Source organism: Falco rusticolus, chromosome 8, assembly GCF_015220075.1.
Source record: "Falco rusticolus isolate bFalRus1 chromosome 8, bFalRus1.pri, whole genome shotgun sequence".
Classification (NCBI taxonomy): domain Eukaryota; kingdom Metazoa; phylum Chordata; class Aves; order Falconiformes; family Falconidae; genus Falco; species Falco rusticolus.
This window is the reverse complement of record NC_051194.1, coordinates 27882168-27908831: the sequence shown is the minus strand read 5'-3', so window position 1 is coordinate 27908831 and position 26664 is coordinate 27882168. Positions and strand designations below refer to the sequence as shown.

Sequence of the window (26664 nt, the reverse complement as noted above, 5' to 3'; positions counted from 1 at the left end):
TGCAACACTACTGCATCCATGTGTTTTTCTGGTGTAGTTTAGAAATCTCCACACAGCTCCTTTCTGTCCTCCCAGTTTTAATGTACTAAAACACTCAAACATAGTATATTGCTAATCTTGGTATTCAGGGTGTTACCAGTTGGTCAAGAGTTTACATTTACCCATACAGTCATATAAATAAACAGTAAAACATTAAAAAAAACTTTACATTCTGATATTTTTAAACATTTTGCTAGTGGGATGAGAAGAAACACTTTAAAAACTTAAGTCTCGTTTTTGTATTTCACATGGATATTTTAACTGTAGTGAACTGCTTTATTTTGGTAGCAGGGCAGAGATGGCACTATCCAAATTTTCCAACAAAGCCTTCCTTTTGGTATTGCTGTATTTAGCTCCAGATTTAAAAGATTTCATATTCTTTTCTCTCACAAGAAAAAATGCTGTGTTTTCATTCTGTTATCCCATTTACACTTTTGTATACATTGAAAATAACAGCATGCTTATGCATTTCAAAGTCGGTCTGCACAACTGTTCTAAAACCTGCTGTTGTTATGACCTTTGCTGAAACCTTCACATTGTCCAGTTTTCACAGACTTCTTTAAGAATAAATTTTATTTTAACTTATGAAAAAAAATAATAATATTAACAATAAAAAGAATTTTAGGTAATGCAATCTGAATTTAAAAGTACAGTATTGTAACGAGTACCTCAAAATAGGTAAGAGCTGTAAGTAGGGAAAAAAGAATTTAATAAACCCCCTTCTCTGTCTCCCACAAAAAACGGCTGATAGGTTTTACAACATTGCCTAGAAGTATGCATGTGTAATAAAACCTGCAGATGTAAACATCAAGTGACACTTGATGTATGTGGTCTACAGAAAAACTGATTTTCATAGTTGCACCACAGTTCCTAACTTTGAAGTTCTAAGATGTATATATACAATGTAAACTGCAAACCAAACATGGAAGCATGCTAATGGAAACTGGGTCATGAAAAGAGTAACATTTCAGTCATGTTAAGTGGTAAAGAAAAAAAAAAGTAATATACAAATTTCAGGTTTTATTTAAATAGGGAATAGGAAAACTTGATATTGCTGTTTGCTGTTCTGCTACAATTTAATTATAGAAATAAATTTGTATGGATTAACTGAACAGATCAAGTTAAAAGACCAGCTTGCTCTGAATAAAATAAACCTGCATCACTCCTCAGTTAAGCAGAATTGAAGAATCTTAAAAGATCTGAGGCAAAATGGACATTTAACCTCTTCACATTTTATGCTGTTTTATTCACATCACTTTTGCTGTTACTTTAAATAATTATACCTATATGGCCTCTGATGCAAAGAAATGTCTATTTTTATGTCAGTTATATTTTGGTTACTTCCTGTTGGCATCAAGATACTGACATAAACTGATCATATCTATAAAACTTTCCTAATGAGGAATTATGAAGAATTAGTGAAATTGTTAAATACTAACACAATGATAGGGGCTTTCATTCTGGCATGAGACAGTGTTTAAAATGTTGGTAGCATGACGCATTAGAGACTTGAATCTGAAAATACAGTATTAAAGACCTTTTTATATAGCTCTAAAATTCAATCTCAGAGATAAAACTTCACGCTTCTTTCTGTTTTTGAAGTTCATTAGTAATTACAGAAATACAAGTAAGATAAAATGCTCACCACAGTGCAATTCATCTACTCCATCCTCACAGTCTTTCTGCCCATCACAAAGCCAGGTGGTCAGAATACATCTTCCACTAGGACAACCAAAATAATTTTCTTCACATGTGGGTTTGTTTTGAACTGTGACAAAATAAAGAATGTAATGTAAAATGGTCTCTACTAGTATGATTAGGAGCCTAATACATTTCTGCTGATTTTCTGAATACTAATGGACAACAAAGTGTTTATGTCTAAAAACTGGGAAAAAAATACTACTTATTTAATTGTGTTCATACAAATTGGCAAATACTGACAGCTAAGTAGTGTAGGGAGCTGAAAGACTTTATTTCTTTGGAGAAGAATCATAGCACAGCTACAAACTAAATTAACAGGACCTACAGAGGAAAGTAGTTCAGTTTACAGGTTTTTGAGCTCAGGCAGGTGAACATTGCTTGCTGTCTTACACCAGCTGAAGAAATTGCCCTTCTGATTTATCTGCCATCATATACAAGATAAACTAAGTGTGGCAGTATTTTTATCACATTCACTGGGATAAGCTACGAATCTGCTGCATGCACTGACTAAGGGGAGCTATGTCACTGATGTTGGAGCCAGAGATTCAGACTCACAAATTAAAGTTCTTCTTCCTTGCCTTTTTTCTTGAGAGTAATTTAAGATTTTACTTTTATGAATGCTTAGAAAACTGATGTGAGGAAAGAAAACATACCATATATTTAGTTTCATGACGTAAGCACAAGTATTAGTCTAGTGAGTGGCACAGGTTATTTTTAAAATCTCAAGCAAGGTCTTTGCCTGGGAAAAGCCCCACAATACACACTAGTTCCAAGCACTGGAGGTCACTGAAGCTCTCTGCCAAGGTTTCTATTATTCCCTTAACATACTGGGGGCTATTGACACTGATTTTGTTCCCCACCCCCGAAAAAGAAAGTTAAAGTTATAATTTTTATGGCTTCTACAGCTGTATGAATAAAAAAAAAAAAAAAAGAAAAAAAAGGAAGAAAGAAGTGGGATGTCTATGATGACTGCGTAGATATTAAACATTGTCTAAGTATAGCCACCACTAAATGAGTATTTTGCCTTAATTTTCTGTAAGAACAATGACACTGAACAAAGTCTGTTAATGGGAATTTTCATATTCATAACAGAAACAACACTCAAAAACTTAATGTGCCAAAGTTGATCGGTTTTGAATGAAATGGCAAATGAAATCACATGTAGGTTGAATCGGAATGGCATTGCTTCGAAGTAAAGGAAGGAATGATCCAGGCAATTAGTCAGACATTAAGATGATGGAACATTTTTGAACACACTTGAAAGACAGAATAAAGTAATACAAATAAATGGACAATGGAATAAAATGCAACATTAGTCTACTTATGCAACATTAGTTTACTGAAGCTATAGCACACTGCCCTGAAAATCTTCTTTGGTATGGAAAAAACCCCACTATAGTCCAAGAAAATAAAATAAATCTCAGCTATTTTAAGATCCATGAAGTGTTATATACTGGAAATTCTAAAGATTTAATAGATAATCTGGAGAATATGGAGATTAGAATGGGAACTATAACTTAATATGCATCTGCTTATAGGAAGGTTCAAAGTTCTGAACGTCAGGTTGATTGACATGAGTGCTGAAGTTCTAGGTTCCTTCTGGATCCTGGTAACATTTTCATCAGTAAAGTTGGCACAAAACATATGAGAATTCTAATGGAAGCTTCTGGTGAGACAATGGGATTTATGACACAGAAGAACAGAATACTAAATGGAAATAATCAGATTACGTAAATTACTAGGCAAAAAATGGACAGTATTTAACAACATAAAATTAAAAGATTTATTTTTACCTATGAATAACACTTATCAATTAGTAAATATTTATTCTCACTAAATACTAATTCTTAGAAGAAAGAAAGGTATTTGTCACAGGACAATTATAATCTAGCAAGCGTCAGTTATGAAAACAAATATAAAAAATTAAAACATACTTGCACTGATACAAGGCAAAAGTAAGATTTCATCTGCTGCACTGGCTACTGGTACTGGTATATTCAAGAGAGATGTAGGTTGAGATATCTAAGATGACACAGATATCCCTACCTTGAAAGCAGGGATTCTGAAATGCCTTGGCTTATTTGCCATTGTAAATGATCACTGAAGGACCACAAGGTCCTTCTCAGCCTAAGAACAGGTATAAACTGGAATACATGTGGACTAGAAATTAAAAGAATGAATGAAGTTCTGGAACATGGTAGTAACAGGAATACTATAAGTAAGAAATACTACTAATTTTTTGTTTTATAGATTTTTGTATAAAAGCTCAAGGTGCAGGAGAGGAGATAAAGGCTTGCTGTCCCCAGACTTTCTTTACTAGTGCGCTGTCTACAGTTTGATAAGAATTTCATAGGATGGGCCTAATTCTACAAATACGTGTCAATATACTTGCGTTCATTAAAGCGTTCTCATTCTAAATACAGTTTATCACTTCTTTATTCATAGATAAGCTTACATGTTGAACTTAATATTCTCAAACTTAAATGAGGGGGTTTAGATAATAAAGGAGCAAACACATAAATGCCATCCTTCATTAGGTAAGAATTCAATATTGTTAATAATTCATTGGTTAATATTCAATATAATATAAACAATCTCAGCCCTGGGACTAGGACTTAAGCATACCATGATTGCTTTTTACTGGCTGAAGACCAGAACAATCACAAAAGCAATAACCCTGGATTCTACCCTGACAGCCTATCCCAAGTACCCCAAGAAAATAAAAGAGAAAGTAACAAAAGTAAGCAAGAAATACCATCCACTAAAGCAGCAGCTAATAAAAGTTCCTGAGTGATTGTGCTGATGCTTGATGAGCTTGACATTTTAATGACTAATGTTTTACTTAAATAAAAATGATTAATGACAGACCTAACCTGGAGGAAATAGGAAGCTAGACATTACAGTTTCCTTCAGAAAAATGCAGCGGTAATTTGTAAAATCTAATGAAACACAAATTGGTGAAAAAACACCAGCATTCAGCATTATATTAATATCTGTAATAAACAAAACACTACTGGCTGAATAAACATTTTGCAACACAATTAGAAAAAAGAATGAGAAATATAGAAATATATTTTTCAAAAAAAGTAAATTATTTTTTTCCTTTTTTTTTTTTTTTTTCTTTTTCACGTTACCTGAGCATTTTAATTCATCCGTATAATCTCCACAGTCATTAGATCCATCACATATCCATTCTGGCAGTATACAAAGTGAAGTTGAATTACAGCTAATAAACCCAGAAGATTTTATTCCAAGTTTGTAGAAGTAAGCACAGTTTGTATTATCTGTAAAAGAGACGGCAAATTACTGTATCATACCTAATGCAGAATAGTATGGTTTTCAGGTTTAGCTTGAGTTTGCACAGACCATGCAGCTGCTGTCATCCAACTAGTAATGACTATGTATTAAATAATATATAACAAAGAATAATCACGGAACAGATGCTACGATGAAGCACAAACACAAACTTACTACAGTTCTTTTCATCTGAAGCATCTGCACAATCAATGATCTGGTTGCACTGTGCTGATTTTCCAATGCAGACCCCATCTGCACAATGGAATTCTGTTGAAGCACACGTTGAATCTATAATATAGGGTTATAAAAGATGGAAATTTGTGTACTAAAGAGTCTTCAGATGCATATTGTATTATGTTTAAACCTTCTGCCTTTTAGAATGAGGTATTCATAGCACACTGTACTTTCCATAGCTAAAAATTAAGAAGAAATAAAAAGGTCTAATACACTTTAAAGCAAAAGTTTCTAATTTTTTAATTTATTTTCTGAGCCTCTCTCCAGATGTCAACTCAATTTGAGATAATCACCATGTGAGGAAGGAAGCACATTCATGTAGTGTCTATGAATCTCTCAGATTTTTCTCATGTAACACCAGGCTGGTGGTTTTGCCTGTGTGCTTTTCTCTACTCATACTACTCATATTCAGCTAAAGAATTAAAAACCATGCAGTGCTTTCAACAAAATGCTAGTTACCACAGCTACACAGGTTTAGCTATATATGTTGTGGAATAATTTCCATTCCAGTCTTTCTGAATTGTAACTAAGGATGTGTGTTGTCTGCTAGCTGGTCTTTATTCATTGGTGATACCCAGGTCTAAATATTCGTGTTTTAAGACAAAAGGAAAGCAATTCCGATATAAAAAGGAAGAAAAATTCTAGTAAGTATTGCAAAGGACACAGACATTGCTATGCATTTGAGAAGCAAAGAAACAGAACACGAGCCACTTCAAAGAAACAGTGCAGCAGATGCAGAGAAGAAATCACCCATCTTTCAACCCTTCCATTTGAAGTAAAGCTACTCTCTCATTTATTACTTCACAGAAGTGGCAATTGTATTTTCTGATTTTTCCACAGCCAAAACCATTCTACTTCTACAGAGTTGTAGGTGTAAACCAAAATCTGTCTTCATATCGATGCCCACATATGCTTTCTCAAACATACCAGCACGTACCTACTTATTTTTCAATTCTAAAACCCCAAATCCCAGCACCTATAATTTCAATAGTTATATGCGTTTTCTAGCTTCTTCCATTTACATACTAAGTATTTACAGAGCAATATTCTGAATTCACCCTGGAAGTAATTGTCATTTACCTTTACAGTCAAGTTCATCAGAGTTGTCACCACAGTCATTTGCACCATCACACACTTTGTTACTTGAAACACAGCGGCGATTATAACATGGCTTGAAACCCTTCCGACAGCCTCTGTTTTCTGAAGAGTTAAGTACAAGCATATTATTTCATTTAGATATGATACATGATAAAAATAGCCTCCTTACATTTAAAGCAGACAAACATCTCAGAAAAAAACAATTTAAATGAAAATGCTTTTGAAGCTACAAGAAAAACTTCAGAAGTTTGTCATTTGATGTCCAGCAGAAGAACTTGACGAACAGATAAAGAATGATAAATGGAAGTACAATGAGAAAGAATGAAAGAATGACCAAAAAAATGAAAAAGGAAAGCCTAATTCCCAGTTTTAATTTTTGTGTGGTATAAAAAGTCCATGTGCTTTAAATGCATTTGTTTTGACACACTTTTGTCAGGCACATGACAATGTTTGCATATAGCATCAGGAATTCTATCATATAGAATCAAACATACAAACTTACTCTAAAACAAATTAGGAATAAACGGAGAGGAAAATACAGAAAACATTAGCAGAAAAGTTTCTGGATTTCTAATACCAATACTGCAAGTGTTCTGCTCAAGTAGGTACACTACCGAAGAGTGTATGAATTTTACATATGTTGCTATGTTTGAAAATTCAGGAATGATTTACTAAAGCCCTAACCATTGTAGAAGTCATGCCACAAAAATAAATAAATCATGTACATTGGATTAGTTAATCAATAATAGAGTTCAGCATCCTGTACTTTATCAGATTTAGAAAACAATATGCTGTATATGACCTAGTGCATGACAGAACCACAGTTCTCCCTGCTTTTTCCGATGTGTAGCAAAAAAATCAGCAAAGTTCATTTTAATCAGGCAAAATGTGCACTGTCACACTACAAACTAATATAATGTCTTTCAAAAAATTGTGGACAAACCATGGAAACACAAATTGTTGGATCTTGCATTTATATTTTTTTCAGTATTGTAGAATAAAGGGCAAAATAGTTTTAGCAGCTCAGTAAACCTAAAAAAAACTTACTGAAATAGACACAGGACAACTTATCTGGAATGTCAAGAAAGAGTATACTGAGATTCCTCACCAGCTACAACTTTCTTATTTGTTCCCAGATGACTTTATTCCTTCAACCTACTCTCCTAACAAAGTAAAAGAAACTGTATGGAACCTTAATCTTTCTTCCATGAACTGTGAATGAAACAAATGACTGAAATAAATAGTAGAGACAAAAAGGTTTAATCCATATTAAGATATAGCTGACTGGGTTTTTTGGTGGTGGTGGTGGTGTAGGGTTTTGTGTTTTGTTTCTGTGTTTGTTTTTTTTTTTTAATTACTTCCTATGTCTAAGCAATATGCATACATTAATTACAAATATATGAATGCACACTTAGTAAGGAAACCTAAGAAGGAATTCACAGACAGAAGTTATTTACTTTTCAGTGCTTTGAGGCTGTCACTCGTAATTCAAGGGCCTTTCTCCCCTGGTAACTAGCAGTGCTTTGTATAATCCAGATTCTTATTTCTTGGTCTGATGTGTTATCTTTTTTCAGATTTAAACAAACCCACCTCCTTAGTCACCTACATGTAGATGATCTGATGGACTATACTGTTAGTTGTACGTGACACAAACAAAGCAATTATCACATAGATGTCTGAAAGCTATGGGACACCAATTGAAGAAGAAGAAAAAGATGACCTGGTATCAGCTGCCATACCCACATTGTTGGTGTTAATTTTTTTTTTTTTTTTTTTTTTTTTTGGGGGGGGGGGCATGGGGGGGAACAACACCAGAAATTTATTCCATTTCTTTTTCCCAATATTAACCTTGGCTATTAAAATGGCAGAAGTCAACTCCAGGAACTACAGAAGACATTTTGATAAAACTGTATCAGTGTCTGGTATAAACATAATGGGTGGGTTTGAAATGATATGAAATTGTTCATATGGGAACCAGAAGATATACCAAGAGTTACAGGCACGCAGGTAACAAAGAGATTGCACTTAACATGCAGGATATATGAATTCAGTAAGGCGCCTCAGTGATTTATGAAAATCATTTGAGCAGTACTGTTTTAGACACTGCAGCAGGCAAAATCAGTTGGAGACAAAACACCTGGAAGTGATCCAGTTACTAATTATTAGGGCAAATAAAACCAAATAAGGATAGAACCACTTGGGAAAATTATGAAACTAATAAGTAGACACCCTTGCATCTTTTTGCAAGATGCAGACTGATCGGTGTGAAGAATAATGATATTATAAACTTAAAAAGAAAATTGAGTGGAAAGGTATCTATTACACAGCCATTTTTGTATAATACTTCTATTTTAGTGTTTTCTATTCACAATGAGAGAAAATCTTATTACATGTGGAAAATGAAATCAAAATTGCTAAATTAAAGCTGAAAATACTCAATTTCTCATCTTTGAAAAAAGCAGGTAGCTGTAGTTTTCCTTATTTTTGTTTTAGAGACAGAAATATGAAAACATTTGAGATGCTTTTTATTAAAAGTAATTCAGGTAATATATGAAGTTTGGAAGCAAAATATGTTCAGGTATAAGTAATTCTATCCATATAATATCAGGCGGGTTTTTTTAATGTGCGAGTTGGCATCCTCTTCTTGTCCATCTTTGTAAGCAGTTGGTATGATTAAGTAGAAAAGTCACAGAAGAACCAATAAAAGCATGTATCACCAAAATAAGAACGTGAAAGTGAAACATCTGGAAATACTTACCACAGTAGAAAAGTTTCTCATCAGACTTGTCCTTACAGTGAGCAATGCCATCACAAGTCAGCTGATAATCAATGCATTCACCATTTCCACATTCAAACTCTGAATAAATGTTGCAAGTAGAATTTTTAGCTAAAAGGAGAAGATATTACCACATAATTTTTAATAGCTTTTACACTTAGTGAACACGAGTAAAATGTTGGCTGCATTCAAAATACCTCCTACACAGTTGATGAAGACCTAAGTACAAAAAAGTATCCCACCATGGCATCAGAACTGAAGCTTCTACAGAGTAGAAAGCAGCTGCAAGGCTGCTATAATTCTCTGTAAATCTGTTGATATTATGCAGGACTGAGGACAGATATCTAAATAGCAAACAATTTTCATAAATTTTAAGTTTGGGTGAATTCTAAACCAAGGTAAGAGAGTCTGTAAAAGAAATACACATAGCCAAATACCCACGAAGGAACACACAGTGAAGCAATTTAAAGGCAGTGATTCTAGTAAGATGATGCCTTTGTAACTACTGTGCTTGGCTATACGCTACCCACACATGCCACTCCACAGCCCTCGGCTTGTCTGCAACTGTCTCTTAATAGCTGGGTTTTTTGTTTTTGTTTTTGTTTTTTCTAAAAATCTCTTCAACATAGCACATCCAAAAGCAAGAAGTTACCAACACTTACCACTGCCTAGCAGTTAATTTGAACTCTCAACTCGGTTTTGTGGCACTGTGTAGCTGCTCAGTGTGTACGCAGGTACCAGCATTAATGTACTACATCCAATGTTGAAGATACAGCCTAACACCCAATGAAGAAAACATGCTATTTCTACTTTACTTATTTCTTTTTATCCACAAAAAAAATCATCAGTAGACATGTAACATTTGTGTTCTCGCCTTCCCAGAGGGGAGGTTTTATCTATTATTTTAGAAGAGACCCAGATACACATTTAAAATTTTTCCTCCTGCTTTCTCTTGCATATAGATTTTTTTTTAATTAGTTCAGTTAGAAACCAAAAAATATCACAAATTGACACAGAACAATTTGGTCCTTAATTTCATGATAATATGTACATTTGCTTAATGTGTATGGTTCTGAAAAAATACAAAACTTGAGAGAAAAGAGAAGTATACAGGACAACTCAAGAGGAAGAACAGGGACATGATATCTTATTATTATGCTTTTTTCTTGTTTCCATTATAATTATATCAGCACAAATTCAGGAAGAACCAATGTCCGCTACATGCAAAAGTCAAGCCAATATAAATTGAAAATACTTCTTGATTTGATTCAAACACGAAGAAAAATATAAAAGATGTGCTGAAAAAACAGATTCTGGACAAGGTGAGATCTGATCTTGAATATGATTTATACAGTCTTTTGAATTTTAATCAAGTTTATCTCAGCAATTATTGTTCTCTTTTCCCTCCATTTTTTAGCGTTATAAGAATTCAGGTCTTAGGAAAAGTCATTCTCCACTACAGCTGTAGTTCATCTAGTTCAGTATCTTAGACTGCAATCTTTAGAGAAAGATGGGAATTTAAAAAAATCAAAATACATGTATAGTGTAATCTGCACTCACTTAAATTCTAACTGGAAATCATAGTAGAGATTGCTTCGAACCCCAACTTGCAGAAGCAAAGCATTTTAGACTTTCAAAACTGTTTGTTTGATGAGAATTAAGTAGCCTGGGTAGTCTTATTACCTATGTATAATCATCCGATCCCTCTTTGAATTTTACTGAGGCTTTGTCTCAAGAATCTTGACTGACAGTAAGTTATATAGTCCAATTACACTTTGAAAAGACAGTTAATTCCTCTTCTCAGCTGGAACTGCTAACTTTCAATTTTATTGAGTATCTCTTTCAACTGTGTTATGAAGAAAGAAACTTTTGATCTCACAGCTATAGTCTATTGTATTCATCCTGTGAATGTGCTAGTCAGCTCAATGGTTAATGTCTAAGTCTTTTTTTTTTTTTTTTTTCCTTAAACTAATAACTCAGATCAACATTTCCTGCAAACATTCTACAAAATAATTTAGAATATGGAACGATGAAGGAGAACACCATGGGCTACATGAGTATTTAAACAGGGTTTTACCTAATAGCAATTTTAAGAGTTGTAATACTTATGGAAAATATAAATATCATATAATATTGTAACTTATCAGACCTATGATTTTATCTGCATAACCTCTTTCACTTCCACTGCTGATCACTGCCTCAACAAGGTAAAGAAACAGTTGAGAAAAAGTACTTTTATTAAGGTTCAACTTCAGTAACTAATCTGATATAGCCCTAGACAGACCTGATGGATGCATGCAGATATTTTTGCCTATCCCTGTAGTAATTACGATAGCTATGTAAAAATCATAACTATTACTAAGATAGTATCCTACTACCATAATAGCAGTGACATTTTTCATCTTGGTTGTGTTTTTTTCAACTTCTATGGGATGCCAGCTGCCAACTTTTTCTCCCAGCTCCAAACAAACCAAGACTTTTATTGCACTCATGCAACAAGTTTAAATTATTACATGAAATATATGACATCCATTACATTTAATGAAGGTAAAATGAGGATCACTGAGAGATTTGTCTCTTTACTGCTCCAGACGTTAAGAATTCCAATTCTTCTTTGTATTTTTTCTGATTCTAATTAATCTAGGAAACGGAAACATTTATGATATAAATACCTTAACCAAGCAGTGAAAACCATGAAACCTGCTACAATTTGTCTTGTCGACTTTACCAGGCAATGAGGTTTCTGCCCTGCTGTGAGAAAGCAAAACAACCTACTAGGCTCTTGCCAGCCTAGCAATGAAGGAAAAGCTCCTTGCCAGATTCAGAGAAGACAGTGGCAGCTCTTGCCAAGCCTTCGGCAATTCCTGTACTTTATTCCATGAGTAAAGGGATGGGAATGCTAGCTGAGCAAGTTAAGGATCTGACCTAAAAGACCAAGTGCAGACTGGTAGGCAATGGAATTTTCCAGCTCCAAGAGGTCTCTTGATCAATCAATAAAACCTGACAGCGTGGGAGAGTGAAACACTGTTATTTGTACACTACTTTTTTAGCGAATCTTGACTCTAGATCAGCTGTATATTTATTGTCATGAAGGATGAGTTTTAACCCTCATACTTCCATATATTTAATTATAGAACCAAGTATTTCTGTGAAATCTTAGTGACCTTATAATGCAATATGTAAATACTTAGTTAACAACTAACAATGACATGTATGTGAGCCAAAGGTAAAAGGTGGAAGGTGAACTATGAAGCATGTGAAAGCCCAGAATAAAGCTGTAGCAACTCAGATATTTGTTTGGGACATGTTGGTAGCTACTGTATGATGATACCGATTATATGCATAATTAATGAACACATCTGGTTTCATTTAAAAGCAATACATTAAGAAATGAAGCAAAAGACAAAGCTATTGATCCAAAATTAACATAGCAAAAGAAATCTTAGGATGAGAATCTTAGATACAATGACAAAGCAATTAGCTTGGTATATAGTATAAAACTAATTACAGGCTCCTCACAAAGCTGTGCAGCTGAGCTGCCAAGCCTAAGAATCTGATTCTAAAGGACTGGGGTCTAGCCCTAAGGATGCCTTGAGCCAATTTAAAATACATCAACACTTAAAAGGGTCATTCTACCCTTTACATGTAGAAAGCCTTCTGTTCTCACTAGCTCTCTTTAACTGGCTCTAGTGATCTTGCAGTGTGAAGTTGAATGAGCTCTGCTCACTGATCCAGCCAAAACTAGGTCTAAAACTAGAAAAACCTAATTCACTGTCAAGCAAGTCAGATAAGACATCATTCAGTTACACAACTGTGACTGCTGATGGTGGGAGGGAGACTAAGACTGTCCTTACAGAAGCACACTTCTTGCTCTTCTTCAATTGATCAATAACCAACATATACCAAAGTATTCTTTCCTGTTATGAGGTTACTGATATTAAAATACTATTGATTCAGATGTACCAGGAGAGCCTAACATCATTCCAGCATGAAAAGTATCAGCGCCATGATCAAATTAAACTCTATTAGCAAACAAGTAGGTTTGCAAAACAACCGGTACAGGTATGTCAGTGAAGGACTACATCACTTCCCATCTACCACCAACAAAGCCCTGTACATACAAACCAGCATTTATTGAGAGACTCTGTAGTGGTAGAGGAAAAGCTACTTGTTACGCTGTTCAGGAGCAACAGACTACCACAGAAGAGTCTGAAGCAGGTTAACTGTCTAAGCTTCTAGCAGGATGGTAAATCTTGCTAAATCATATACAAAACATTAATATATTTTTTCTTGAATGTTATAGTGTCTCTACTGTTATGATAAAAAAAATGTTTAGAGAAATCAGGTGGGTCAAAGCTATAAAACTAAAGCAGCAGAAAAGGCATATTTGGCAGATACATATGGAAGTTGAGAACTTGATCTAAGAGTTAGAATTTCTGTCCTACAAAGGTAAAGGTCCAATAAACCACTGGAATTTGGAAGGTGTCTCTAACTGTGGCAGAAGAGCTGTAATACAGTGACAGTAACAAAGACACAAGGAACTGCACACTTCCCCCCCACCTTTCCCCCAATTTAAAATCCAGCCAGCCAGAGCTGTTGAAGGGAGAAGCAAAGTCATGTTCCATATTATGGGTGTGGGTCATCCCTGGGGAAACAGACCACAGCTTTCCAGTTAATTCACTCCTGCTAAGGCACAGCATTAGCAAAGTGGCAGATTTAGAAACGCTGGAAGAGTTCACAGTGTGTATGTTTATCGCATCCTTACGAATGACCTGCATATACTTCATGTTAAAGAACATCAATTCTGCACAGTAACAGTGTGATCTAAAGAAGCTGCAATGAATGACCACATATTCTGAACCACCTGTGAACTATGAAAAAAACAGTTATCCCATATTTCTTTACCATGTACTAAGACATATTGGTTCAGAGGAAGCATGGGAAGGTGTGAGAATTGAGAACAGTGTAATGCAGAATATTCTCCAATAAAACCAGTCTCCAAGGAGTCTGCCAACTTAGGGTGATAACATTTCCCAATTACTAAAACACCAATCCTGCATGATTAAATACAACAGATGGTTAATAAGTTACAATTATTTTATACGTCAAAGGACATGAAATGAAAATATTTGTACTCAACAGAAACAAATTGCAAATGGAAAATGTTGAGTAAAGCACAACTACTAAAACTGGAATTTAAGGAGAGTGTAAGTATTAATGCTTTTTAAACCCCCACAAAGCCTTAGAAGACATAAAGTAGTTAAAAGCCCAGTCCATGCCGAATTGCCTGATCAATTTTTACAGTATTTAGAAGCACTGAAATTAGCTTGGGCCAACTGTCTTTGCTTATGATAGCCAACTAGCATCACACCATAGAAAAGCATTGTGTCAGCTAGTATTACTTACTCACACATCTGTTATCATCTACCAGTATTCTATCCCCTCTACATGAGCAGTTCACTCTTCCATCAGGAGTTAGAAGGCATAAATCATGACAACCTCCATTCATTTGTGCACAAGGAGATAACTCACCTGAAAAACAAAGGACAAAAGATGAACTGTGTTTTATTAAATTTGCTTCAACGGCCAATGTCTTTGAGAGAGCAAAGATCACCACATCTCAGATTCATGGGCAATTGATTCAAGTTTTATCAGTCAGATGAAAATGTCAGCATGCCTCAGATGCTAGCATACTAAAGATAAACAAAATGCGGTTAGCTTGAATATGATAATTTTTAAAACCCACATTTAAAACTGCTGATATTTGACAGAAAGGATTTAATTTTTGCCAAACAAGCACAATGTCCATAGCAGAAAATGGTCATTCCAGAGTATTTATTTACTGGGAAAGGGGTTATATCCCATCTTTTGCTAACAATTGCTACAACAAAGAATGAAAAAAGCCAACCTTTTAACCAAGTTAAAACGTTGCAAAACTAAGAAAAAAATCTTGAAATGAATGATACTGGAAGTAACAAAATAGTGTATCTTGCTTTGTAACTTACAACTGTTAGTATCATTGGCAACAGCAATAATGCCCATTGGCTGATGTGGGATATCAGAACGAAGAACTTTTGTATCTCCCCCTGTGTATTTACTGGAACGCAGAATAGCTCTCCTCACTCCATCCGACCAGAAGATATAATCATCATATACAGCCAGACTGAGAAAGGTACCCGGTCCAGATTTGACAATTACCTAAAACACATAAGTCCAGAAGAGAAATATGAGAAGAACAGTTGTTGCCAATTTAGAAGTTTTAAAAGTGCCAACTGTGACTCATACCACTTTATAGTTTCAGACAAAACAATTCTTCTATACTTAGATTACCTGGAAAAATGAGGTAACAGCACTTAAAATGTGTTAAAATGTTGCTACAAGGGTCCATATTTCAGAAATCCAGGCATCTGTTCCTTAATTAAAAAGTCACAGTTTATCTAAATGTGCCTCTAAAAATACCTACACAACACACTACTTGCTTAATAGTCCGAACAAAAAGAGAACAAGAGGTACTGTAGCACGGCTGGAAGTCCAAAAAGACTGAGTCTTTAAAAATTGAAGTCAGAAACATGTTTCAGAACTGAAGAGAGTTTACCATATGATCACATGAGAAACTTGAACCCAAAATAATAAATGTATTCCAATTAAAAAAAACAAACAACAAAACACCAAAAAACCACCAAAGCTCCTCAGTCAGTTTAACACCTAGAAAAAAAAATGAGTTGCATTTCAGTATATAGTAGGGTTTGAAAGAAAACTGTAGAAATACAACTAATTTAATCCCAGTCTAAATCATAGGTCCTGTAAAATATTTTAATTTATGTTCTTTCTTTCAATATATCAGAATAAAAAAATTAACATCTTTCTGTTCTGAAAGCATAGAACAAATCTGTAATCACTTCTCTAGTTGAAAATTTATCCTTGGCTGTACAGAATTATTGGGAGGGGGTTATTATTTCCCCATTAGATACTGAAAATAAATAATACTATGAACATGTTTACTGCATTGTTCTCTTCCATGTTTCTCTGGGAAAATTAGTAACTTACGTATATGTATAAGGTGGGAACAGTTCTTTTGACAGAGGCTGGCAAAACTCCCTGTATCTGTGTATCTAGCTGCTACTTATGACAGGGAGTTTGGGATAAATCCAGTAAAAGAATATCTTTCTTACTGCAACCCAACAGAAATCACTCTTTTTCTATAAACATAGATGTTCAATCTACATCTCTACTTAGGTCACTATGGTTTTCCATCTGCTGTATGTCCTCTTTCCCAGAGTACCTGTATAATAATGATGAGTTCATGGAAATCAACTTGAAATATAAGGGTTAATTATCTGCATAAACACAGCACCTCTAACAAATTTGAGCTATTCATGCAGACTGCATGTATACACATAAGCTGCACTGTGTGCGGAGCCAACTGATACGCTGTTTAGCCTTCTTGGAAGTGGATGCTATGTACCACTTCTTAAAAATAATGGAATGAGAAAGAAATAGTAATGGTCAATCCCATAGCAAATTAAATAAATAGAAAAACAAACAACAAAGGAGGGGGAAACCAATGTCTTTCTCTTCATATAAAGACTTCACCTAATATATAGGACAACCAAATTCCATTTTGTGCAATGAAAGCCCTCAATTTCTCCTTCTACAGTTATGCCTTGGAGATTAAGAAGGTGCCCTAACTCTCTAGTATTCAATACCAAGTTATGCTTCAGTGGCAGTTTGTTCACACCTATGCCAGTTCAACGCCCAGGGTATTTCAATGATTTGCTAACATAAATAGTTGTAGTCCAGTGCACAGGTACATTCTTGCCCATGTTACATTTCACTCATATAGACGGACTCTCAAAATTACTTATATTAATCAGACAATTATAAAAGAATCTGCATCACTGGGCAAGTTACATATTTCTGCATATTTAAAAGAAGGTTTGACCAGGAAATCTTTTCTTCCAACAAAGAATTTGGAAATAAGTGCTCCAAGGAGTCAACTTTTCTCTAACCATTTAAAAAAAAAATTAAAAGTATTAAAAGATAAATGGGAATGTAATGATGGGAAAAAGACCTCTTCTGTAACAGCCCACATTTACTGTAAGACACTTTTTGTAACACATTCTTAAAAGACTATACTATTCATATTCAGACATATTTCAGAAAGAAAAAAACTCTGCATATTTCTGAAAAAGCTGTACAAAATCTGGCCATGCAGATTTTGCAACCCAGTATTAGTTCTCCACGATAATGTGAAACTGTTCCAGTTTGAAGGATTTTATTGTCAAAACCAATGCTAAAGGTACCACTGTTCAGTTTTCTGTGTTTTGTAGCACCTGTTGTAATTTTTCTCAAACTGTAGCAAAAGATTGTAAGTTCATTACAGAACTGATCATCTTTGTTCGGCACTGGGAGTTTTGAGATACAAATAAAGGATCACAAAATCCAGGAACATTTGTTCGCTGATGCCCATGGCAGGTCATTTACTGAAGTCTCCTCTACTATGTCACAACACTACCAGAAGATACTGGTTTTATTCAAGCATCCAAAAGAAAGTTCCTATTTCTAATAGCTCTTGGCCAACTTCACAGCACTTTTAACATTCCAGTTTATCAAATATGCTGAAAATTACTGATTTTTTTTTAAAAAATCTTCGTAGCACTCCTGGATTCAATGAAAGTGGATGTCAGTTTCTTCAGAAATCTGTTCATCCTTTGGTTACCTACCAAATCATGTTTAAGTCCTGAGGATTCAGTGTCAACCAAATTTGCTGTGTATCAAACCTGTTGTAATTCATGTTTCTACACCTTGTATTCTGTACAGCTTGTGTGTCTGTTTTCCCAGCACTGCCTGCAGCTCTGGACAAAGTCACTTGTAGATTCACCAGCAGGACTGTGTAATGAAAATTCAGGTTCTTACACTGTGACCATATCGAAATCTTTCTTGGGTGGCACCATCTGGCTGGTCCAGGAGGGGCAGGAAGCACAGAAGGGTCTGCCCAGTGCTCCCTGCTTCCTTTTTTCTTGCTGATTGCTTGTCTTTAACAAAAATAATGATGGAAGCCAATACAAGGACTTTGGAAATTTATGCCTCCGAGTTCTCAATAGTAACCTGGGGTAAGTTTTGGACCTAGACACAAGGCAACTACTGCAGACATTCAGGCAATGCATGTACCCAAATACATGACACTGAGAAGAAAGCCAATGCAGAATCAGTGAGCACCATTCCATCACAAGAAAAAACATGTTTTAGAATTGTAGAAACTCCCAGACAATTAACTTATAGAAAGTTTTATATAAACTGGTGGCTAGGTAGAAAGAAATGACCCAAAGCAGTGCTCCCATTTATAAGAATACGGGGAAAAACCTTTTTACATATCCCTTTTGGAAGCACATTATCAACACAGGCATAATGCCCAGTTAACCCACAATTGTACAACTGCAGTATATGCTGCCTGTTGTTCAATTAAAGGTGATAAACTGTGCTGGAATCAGAAAGCCATTGTATACACGGAGCCAGAAGGAAGAAGGATAAAATTCCATAAGAAGTGGAGCATCTATATTGCACAGAACAAGAGTTACATGAAGTAACTTTTGAACCTCTGCAGACAATTTTCAGGTAAAGACAACTAGAAGGGTACAATCTCAACCATCAAATTTAGTTGTGTGATATAGACCACAACATAAGAGAAATTTAATTCAGAAAGGCTACATTCATGCAGTCCCACAAAGTACAGCAGTACCGTACAAATACTTCACACATTTTCCAGAAAGGACAAAAACTGCCAAAAAGCACACTATGACACAGGCAGAAAGCAAAAATAATTGCGGTCATCAGCAATGTTTTTGGTCACACAAGAGAGAAATGTGCTACTGAATCAACATGCACACTCTGAAAAAAAGTAATGCATTGCCATTCTGCATTACAAAGATTTGAACTGATTTTTTTTTTTTTTTTGGTAACATGTTTTTAAACAGTTTTTTTAACAATATAAACCAAAATCAATTAAATAAAGACCCTGTCTTGACATTTTATTGCAAGTTCTAAATTGATACCAAAATTGTAAAATACATGTACAATTTTAAAACATTAAGGCAACTCTACCATCCCTTCCACCTGAACCAGTGGAAGTCAGATCCAATAGCATATCGTGTGTTTTAATACTGAATGATAGCGACATTCACCTACAGCATGTACTTCGAGCTCTGAATAACGCATGAAAATGTTTTTCTGCTTGCTGTAAAGAGATAAGGAGACTGGGGAAGGAACGTCACAAGTAGCTGGGCAATTTAATTTTAACTATGATCCTTTCTCTTTTAAGTTCTCCAGACAGCTTTTTTTTAACGTGTACCTGCTCTAAACTTAATGCGAGGAAGTTTCTCCAGAAAAACATGATTGAAAAAGGGGAGGATCCAGTCACGTAGAATACTATAATTTGAATGTTTTATATAAAAATCTTCTTAAGATTGTCAGTAAGAATTAGATTTACAATAATTCTTACCAAGACAATGCATAACTTTATATAAAGACAAAGGGTTTTTTAAAGATGAGTGCATAAAGTTAATGCATCAGTTTAAAGTATGAGTTTCATTTAAGTATTATATCTGTAATGAATGGCTTATTGATAATAGATCTCTTTCAAACTGCTTAAGAAAAGGGCAGTGCCAGTTAATAAAGCTTTTAAATGTTTTTTAAGGGCTCTTTACTCTTCTAAAGATACCCAAATTTACTTAGAGGTCTGTAACAGAATGACAAATCTAGTACGGAAAACCACACTTCAAACAGTTAAAATCAATGACAAGTTAAATCAAATTGCTTAATAATAATCATTACACAATACCACAAATAAATATATATCAGTAATCTAAAAATAAATAACATTTTAGATGAATATCAGAAAACTCAGTCTGACAGAACCAACTTACACAGAACACCACATTAATCAAAATTAGCTAATGTATTTCATTCTTTCAAATGTAAGACACAAAATAGTATGCCATATGTATTATTCAGTTATGAGTACTGTCTTTAAAATATTCTAGGCAAGGAATCTATGAAAATAAATATATGAGACAGGGAAACCAGCTGGACAGCCAGGGAATAAAATAAAATAATTTAAGTCATAACTTCAACATTATGATTTAGTCAACTAAAAAGATACATTTAGATTAGGCTCTTTGTTTTGCTTGTTACTGCTGTGGTTGCTTTAATAAGCAGCAAAAATTCCACCTCTTGCTAGGTAAACAGATCTATCAGCCTCGATCTGGAGTATCCAAATTCTGCCCTACAAACACCGTGATGTTATTAGGACAAAAATCTGATGTTAACCAGAAAAAAAACAAAACAAAAGTGTGGAGTGGTGAGGTGGAAGGGGAGGTTAAAGACAGAAGAAGAAAGAAATCTAGTACTGATGAGAACAATTGTGAGTTTAGCAATTCCTCATTCCTGTTGTCACAAAAGAAATCCGAAGAATTTCTAGTCTAGATTTATGTGGGGTTCTGTGGAAGAACACTGCCAATCACTGCTATACGTACTAAAAATAATCAATGCTTTTTGTTGATTGGTTTGAATAAAGACTGTCTTTTCATTATTGTCACATCTTTAACACATGGGTTTTCTTTTCACTTACTGTATCTTTCAAAAATACCTTCATAATAACTGGAATTGCAATTACATAGCAAAGGATACAATGAACATAGTAGGATACCATGTTTACCAAGAACAGAAAGATCCTGTTTCCATAGAATTGTCCAAGTGTGTTATATCAAAATCAGAAGTGCTTCCTCTCCAATAATTAATTTTTGTTTCTCCATGCAAGAAACGAACACTTAAGACATAAAAACCCAAACTGCAATGATAAATTTGAAGTGTTCCAGCTGTTACTTAGTTTGCAGTTCAGCTGAATGATCTATTAAGCAACTGTTCATAGCAGGCCTGTAATTTTCAGTGTAATTCAAATGGAAAGTATACATCTCTTTAAATGATGACTATATTAACCAGATTCTTTGCAAGTACATGCGTATTAATTACATACCACTTATTTTCAACATCATAAATGACAATGACAAACTTTATCTAATGTTACATTTATCCCAATCTTCTAGAATTTTGTGGGAACCTGAGGTATTATAAATAATCTTATTCTCCTTAGACTTAAGAGTTTATTTTTATCTTTTCATTTAATTCCTTCTTTCAGTTAATTTCTACCAGGCTACCAACAGTGGACATCAAGATATTTCGGCAGTCCCAAACTAACAGTGTTGGATCTCTGTTAGCCAGCAACATAGCTCACAAGGATTAGACAAACTTTATTGCCATTGGTTAGGGAATCACTTCCATTAGGTTCTATCTCAGCACCACTTTTCAGAAATACTCAAAGAAAACAACTCATAAATGTAAATGAAGTGAACTCCCCAGAAAAACAACTAACTCACAGGGTGGTATTTCATTCTTTTATTGGTTCTGGAGTTCTTAGGACAAATGTTAAAGGGAAATACGGACATTTGGAAAGCTGAGAAAAAAAGACACATTTTGATCAGTTTTGCAAGAGAAAAAAAAAAATAATCAACAATTGAACATTCCCACTACAACTAATACTTTTATATTGCTAGACAGAGAAAATTCAAAAATCCACTACTTCTACCATTACTTTCCAAGATTATCCACGCCATTCTAGCTGCCTTTCAAACACAGAAATAATGAATTGATGAAAAAGCCCAGAACCTAACAATAAACTACCATAACAGGGGGAATAGGAGAGGCAAAACATGGTGAACTTAAATGTCTAGGTGGTAAATTGTGCATCTTGTGCTATACAATATCAGTTTTTACTCTTATTTCTTGTTTCTCTACTATTATTGCTTCTTGTGCTGTTTAACAAAATCACAAGGAAGCAATATAACTGATTAAATAATTTCTCTACTGAAAGTAGGCTCAATTTTTTTATTTTTCTAGACAACCATCCAAACTTACTAAAATATCTGTCTTCCAGTTGATATTATTTTCCTTTGGGTTAGTTTTTATATCTGATTATTTATTAGTATATAGAGAACACAGCAATGCAATTCTTGAACTCAGAATCACATTCAGGAGCTGCATCTTTTTGTAACTGTCATGTTCAGATCTTGGTGGGAGTCTTTTGCAAGACTTTTAAGCACATTCTGATTTTAATGGGGTTAGACATTCTACATTTCTAATGGTTCATATTTTGCATGGTTTCTTTCTGTTCTGGCTACCTTGGCTGATCTCACTTTTATCCTTTCTTAGTGAATTATTGGGCTGCTTCTCAAGGTCATGTTGATGTCATCATGAATACCTTCCAAGAACTCGCCACAATTACTCTGCTGTCCTCAATCATACTTGTACTACAAATAAATATAATTACATGTCTGAAGAATAATTTCAGATGTCAATCATAAAGTCAAGTTTTTCACAAATGCACAGCCAAACCATTAACATCCATTTCGGCATTTAGTAGTTTGAAGAGCAGATCTGGTAAAATGTTATGCAAGATAAAATAAGTTGAATACCAACTTTGGAACTTGTTTAATTCCTTAAATACAGTATTCCAATACAATAAACACATATATTCTAGATAATGATATCCAGATTAAAATTATCTTGATTTTAATAATCACAGCTTTAAGGCCTACATAACCGTAACTGAGACCAAAACATTCCAGCTCGGATGTTAGAAAATAACCAGACATCTGTTTATAGGAAATTAACTATATTTCAAGGTTCTTGATACATTAAATATTATAGAATAATCAAAACTGAAGAAAGAAAAAAATCAAAATAGCTCATGATCTATTGGAAAAAGAAGCTCAAAACATAGAATCAGCTTTATTTGCTGTTGGCTCAGTCTCTGTGTTCATGAATAAAATGCTATAAATAAAGCACCAAGCAGCTAAAACCAGCTGTGGCCAAAATACTAAATCCAACCAAGGGCAGGAGCAGAAATGGATGAAAAAGGGGAAAGGACTGTGAAAAAAAAATAAAATATTTGCCACTTTTGTTTTTTAAACGGGAAGATCTAACAGAGCAGAACAAGTAAGGTTAAAACAAAATGAAAACAACCACATATCTTCCAAGTAATAAAAATGAACAAAAGTAATAAAAAGAATTCTTCCAAACTTGAAAGAGTACTCCAGCAACCAAATACTAGTATTAAAATATCAGCTTAACAGAAAATCAATAAACTCTTACAATCCACTTAAGAGTCAATTCAATACCGCTAAATTATTTTCTACCCATTCATTGCACTAGATTATTGTGGTGAATAGAATGAAGAAAGAAGCTGCTATCTGGAAGAAAATTCATTACTTTACCATTAGCACTTCATGTTCTACTATATACAATTTATACCTTTGTTAACCTAGCTGAAACTAGAAAGCAATGAAGCAGAGATAGTGAGGAAAAGGGTAATCTGTTTAAACTATTTCTGAGGGGTGGATGGTGGCAGAACCTTGCTGAAACACCCTAAAGAATACCTCAGGTCACCAGAACGGTGGAATGATTATCACTTACATTATTGTAATGCTACAGAAATCATAGATGTTGCCAAGTTGGACACTGTATAAATAAAAAAACCCCACAACTCCCCTGGAAATATTATTTCACTAGATCAATAACATAGTTTCCTGTCTGGATTCTGGCACTCTTGTATCAGTATGAATGCATCTACATGGTGATGAGCAACTCTGCTGAAGCACTGCTGGTGAGGCCAGTAGAGCTCCTACGCAGATTTGAATAAAGGGCACCAGTGTTTGTTTTTTTTTTTCTTGACAATCCTCACCTAACTAATGCAGGAAAAGTGCCTTCAGAACTGAGGACACACACAAAACTCTGTTTCAAAACTCATAGCACATGAGAACTTGGATCAGTATTTTTCACAACAACAAGAGTTTGTTCATTCTCCCAAAACAGGTATTGGTGTAGGACAACAACAGCAGTATAGCTTTGTATAGGTAACACTAGAGCTCACAAAAGGCCTTCAGAAGGGCGTGCTGCACCCAGCTTACTGCTTTCAGGGCTCTTTGGTTTGCTGTAACGGGGAGGAAGAGTTAAAATGCCAGAAAGTCAAATCAAGGGGTAACACTAGGAAAATTAGAAGTTTCAATGTTCAATGACTGAGAAAACTGAATGACCAGTTTGACTTGCTGATACAGACTGAAAGCCAGAGATCTGATAAAAGGGTGGGATTTTAGTAATAGTTTCTGCAACTAAGTTGCATTATATCCCATTTCATGTGCATGTACATCCCAGTTCATGATGCATATTTTGTTATACACTGTGCATAGACAATTTAAAACCATTTCCGCACAGCCTATTAATTACCTTATACTTGACTGACAGCATATTCAAAAACCTTAAGTAAAACACGATCAGGAAAGTGAAACTGCACATGAAAGCAAAATGGAAAAGGAACAGCAGTACAAGACAAATGTATACATCAAAGTAGAGATGCAGCCAAAATGAAATATAAATAAATAAATAAAATGTTAATTCTAACTGAAAAATAACTGTAAAAAAATAGTTTAAGAATCCCTCTTAAACTAGAAGAGGAACAGAAAATATCCAATTTAGAAGCGGCATTTTCAGAAAAAACACATTGAAGAAAGCATAGAGGATAAAGACAATTATTTATAAATGTATTTACATTTATGATCTAAATGAGATATTTGTCTCTTTTCCCTAATAAATGTGACCAAAATAGTAGTGACATAAACAAATAACTTCATAGACAGAGATGGTGATGTACTTGAGCAAAGCAAATCACTGGAATAAAATAGCATGTATATAACTGCTCCCATACCTCCTCAAGCTCCAGAAACTTAAGAATGTCTCTGAATTGACAATAAATTTGCAGACAAACACAATGAAGTATTAGCACAAGTTCCTGGTTGTGAAGGGGATAAAAAGTTGCATGTGTCTTTGTCCTGGTTTCAGCTGGGATAGTGTTAATTTTAGTAGCTGGTGCAGTGCTGTGGTTTGGATTTGAAGAAAGAGCAATGCTGATGGCATGCTGATGGTTTCGGTTGTTGCTGGGTGATGTTTATACTCAGTCAAGGACTTTTCAGTTTCTCAGGCCCTGCCAGCAAGAGGGCTGGGGGGGGCACGGGAAACTGGGAGGGGACACGGCCAGGACAGCTTCCCTGAACTAGTCAGAGGGATATTCATTACCATATGACACCATGCTGAGTATATCAACTGGGGGAAGAGGAAGGAAGGGGGCACACCCAGGGTTATGGAGTTACCGTTCTGCGTGATGGAGCCCTGCTTCCCTGGGGATGGCCGAACACCTGCCTGCCCATGGGCAGCAGTGAATTAATCCCTTGTTTTGTTTTGCTTGTGTGTGTGGCTTTTGCTCTACCTATTAAACTGTTTTTATCTCAGCCCATGAGTTTTGTCACATTTACTCTTCTGATTCTCTCCCCATCCCACTGTGGACGGAGTGAGCAAGCGGCTGTGTGGGGCTGGGTTGCCAGTCGGGGTTAAACCATGACAGTCTTTTAAACAGGCATGTTTAGTTGACCAATGAACCTTACTTCAAGAACAGAACTTTGTAATTTACAATTATAATAATGCACAATAATACATCATGTGATGGAATAATATAAAAAAAATCCTCTAAGATACTCAGTCTTCAAAAATAACACAAAATAGAAGATAAAGGACAGGAAGTCAAGAGGACGAGGATGTAACATATTAGAACTTTCAAACTGTGATCAAAGTCTTACAAAGAAAACACTTGAGAAAGCTGACAAGTATGAGAGAAATGGGTAATTTCCTCTACCTGTATTTCCTATACTTAGATTTTAAGATGGCAACAAGTTCCTCAAGATTCCAGTTGAAAAATACTGTAATGTGGTAGATAGCAAACTGAGGTACTGTCCAGATACATAATCATTGAAATTAGTCAGGAATAAAGGCAGATAAGACTGGATATATTTTAGAAGAACTGATGAAGCAGGACTTAAGAAAAAACATCAAATGGCAGAAATTAAGCATAGATCATTTGAACTTGTTACATCATTTTGTAATTTGAGTAGGAACTCTTGAGATGATTGCACACAACCCAGTCAATACGTTTCACTAATATTTAGCAACATAAGACAGAGAATAATAAAGAATTCTGCAAATACTACTGTGCTGTTATATGGTTCAATATATATCTGTTACATGTACATCTGGAACACCATGTGCTGTTCTGTTTCATTATCTGACAAAAGATGCAGCAGTAACAGCAGGACATATAGATTTATATGATATGAATCATCTTTGAAAGTATGACCTGAATGTAAATAAAAAGTAAGGAAGAATTCTGAATAACATTTAGAATGAAGATATAACAAAACCCAAGGATTAATATGAAAAATGGAAAGACAGTAATTCAATTTTTCTCTTCCAAATGAAAAAACAAAGCAAAATCCCAAAGAAAGCCACCAAACTGCCTTCTGTATGTTATTCTCAGATATGCAGGTGGATTCACTGAGCAAAAAACCCAGAATGTTAATCAA

The 26664-nt window shown here is 34.7% G+C and overlaps 1 protein-coding gene across 1 annotated transcript in view; it reads right to left on the bottom strand.

The window, feature by feature from the left end:
• LRP1B (LDL receptor related protein 1B) overlaps window positions 1-26664 on the bottom strand; it is a 379972-nt gene that overhangs the window by 133045 nt on the left and 220263 nt on the right. The window contains 7 exon segments of the mRNA XM_037398644.1: window positions 1685-1807; window positions 4875-5024; window positions 5212-5325; window positions 6352-6471; window positions 9128-9256; window positions 14552-14677; window positions 15151-15343. Coding sequence (XP_037254541.1) covers window positions 1685-1807; window positions 4875-5024; window positions 5212-5325; window positions 6352-6471; window positions 9128-9256; window positions 14552-14677; window positions 15151-15343 — 955 coding nt within the window.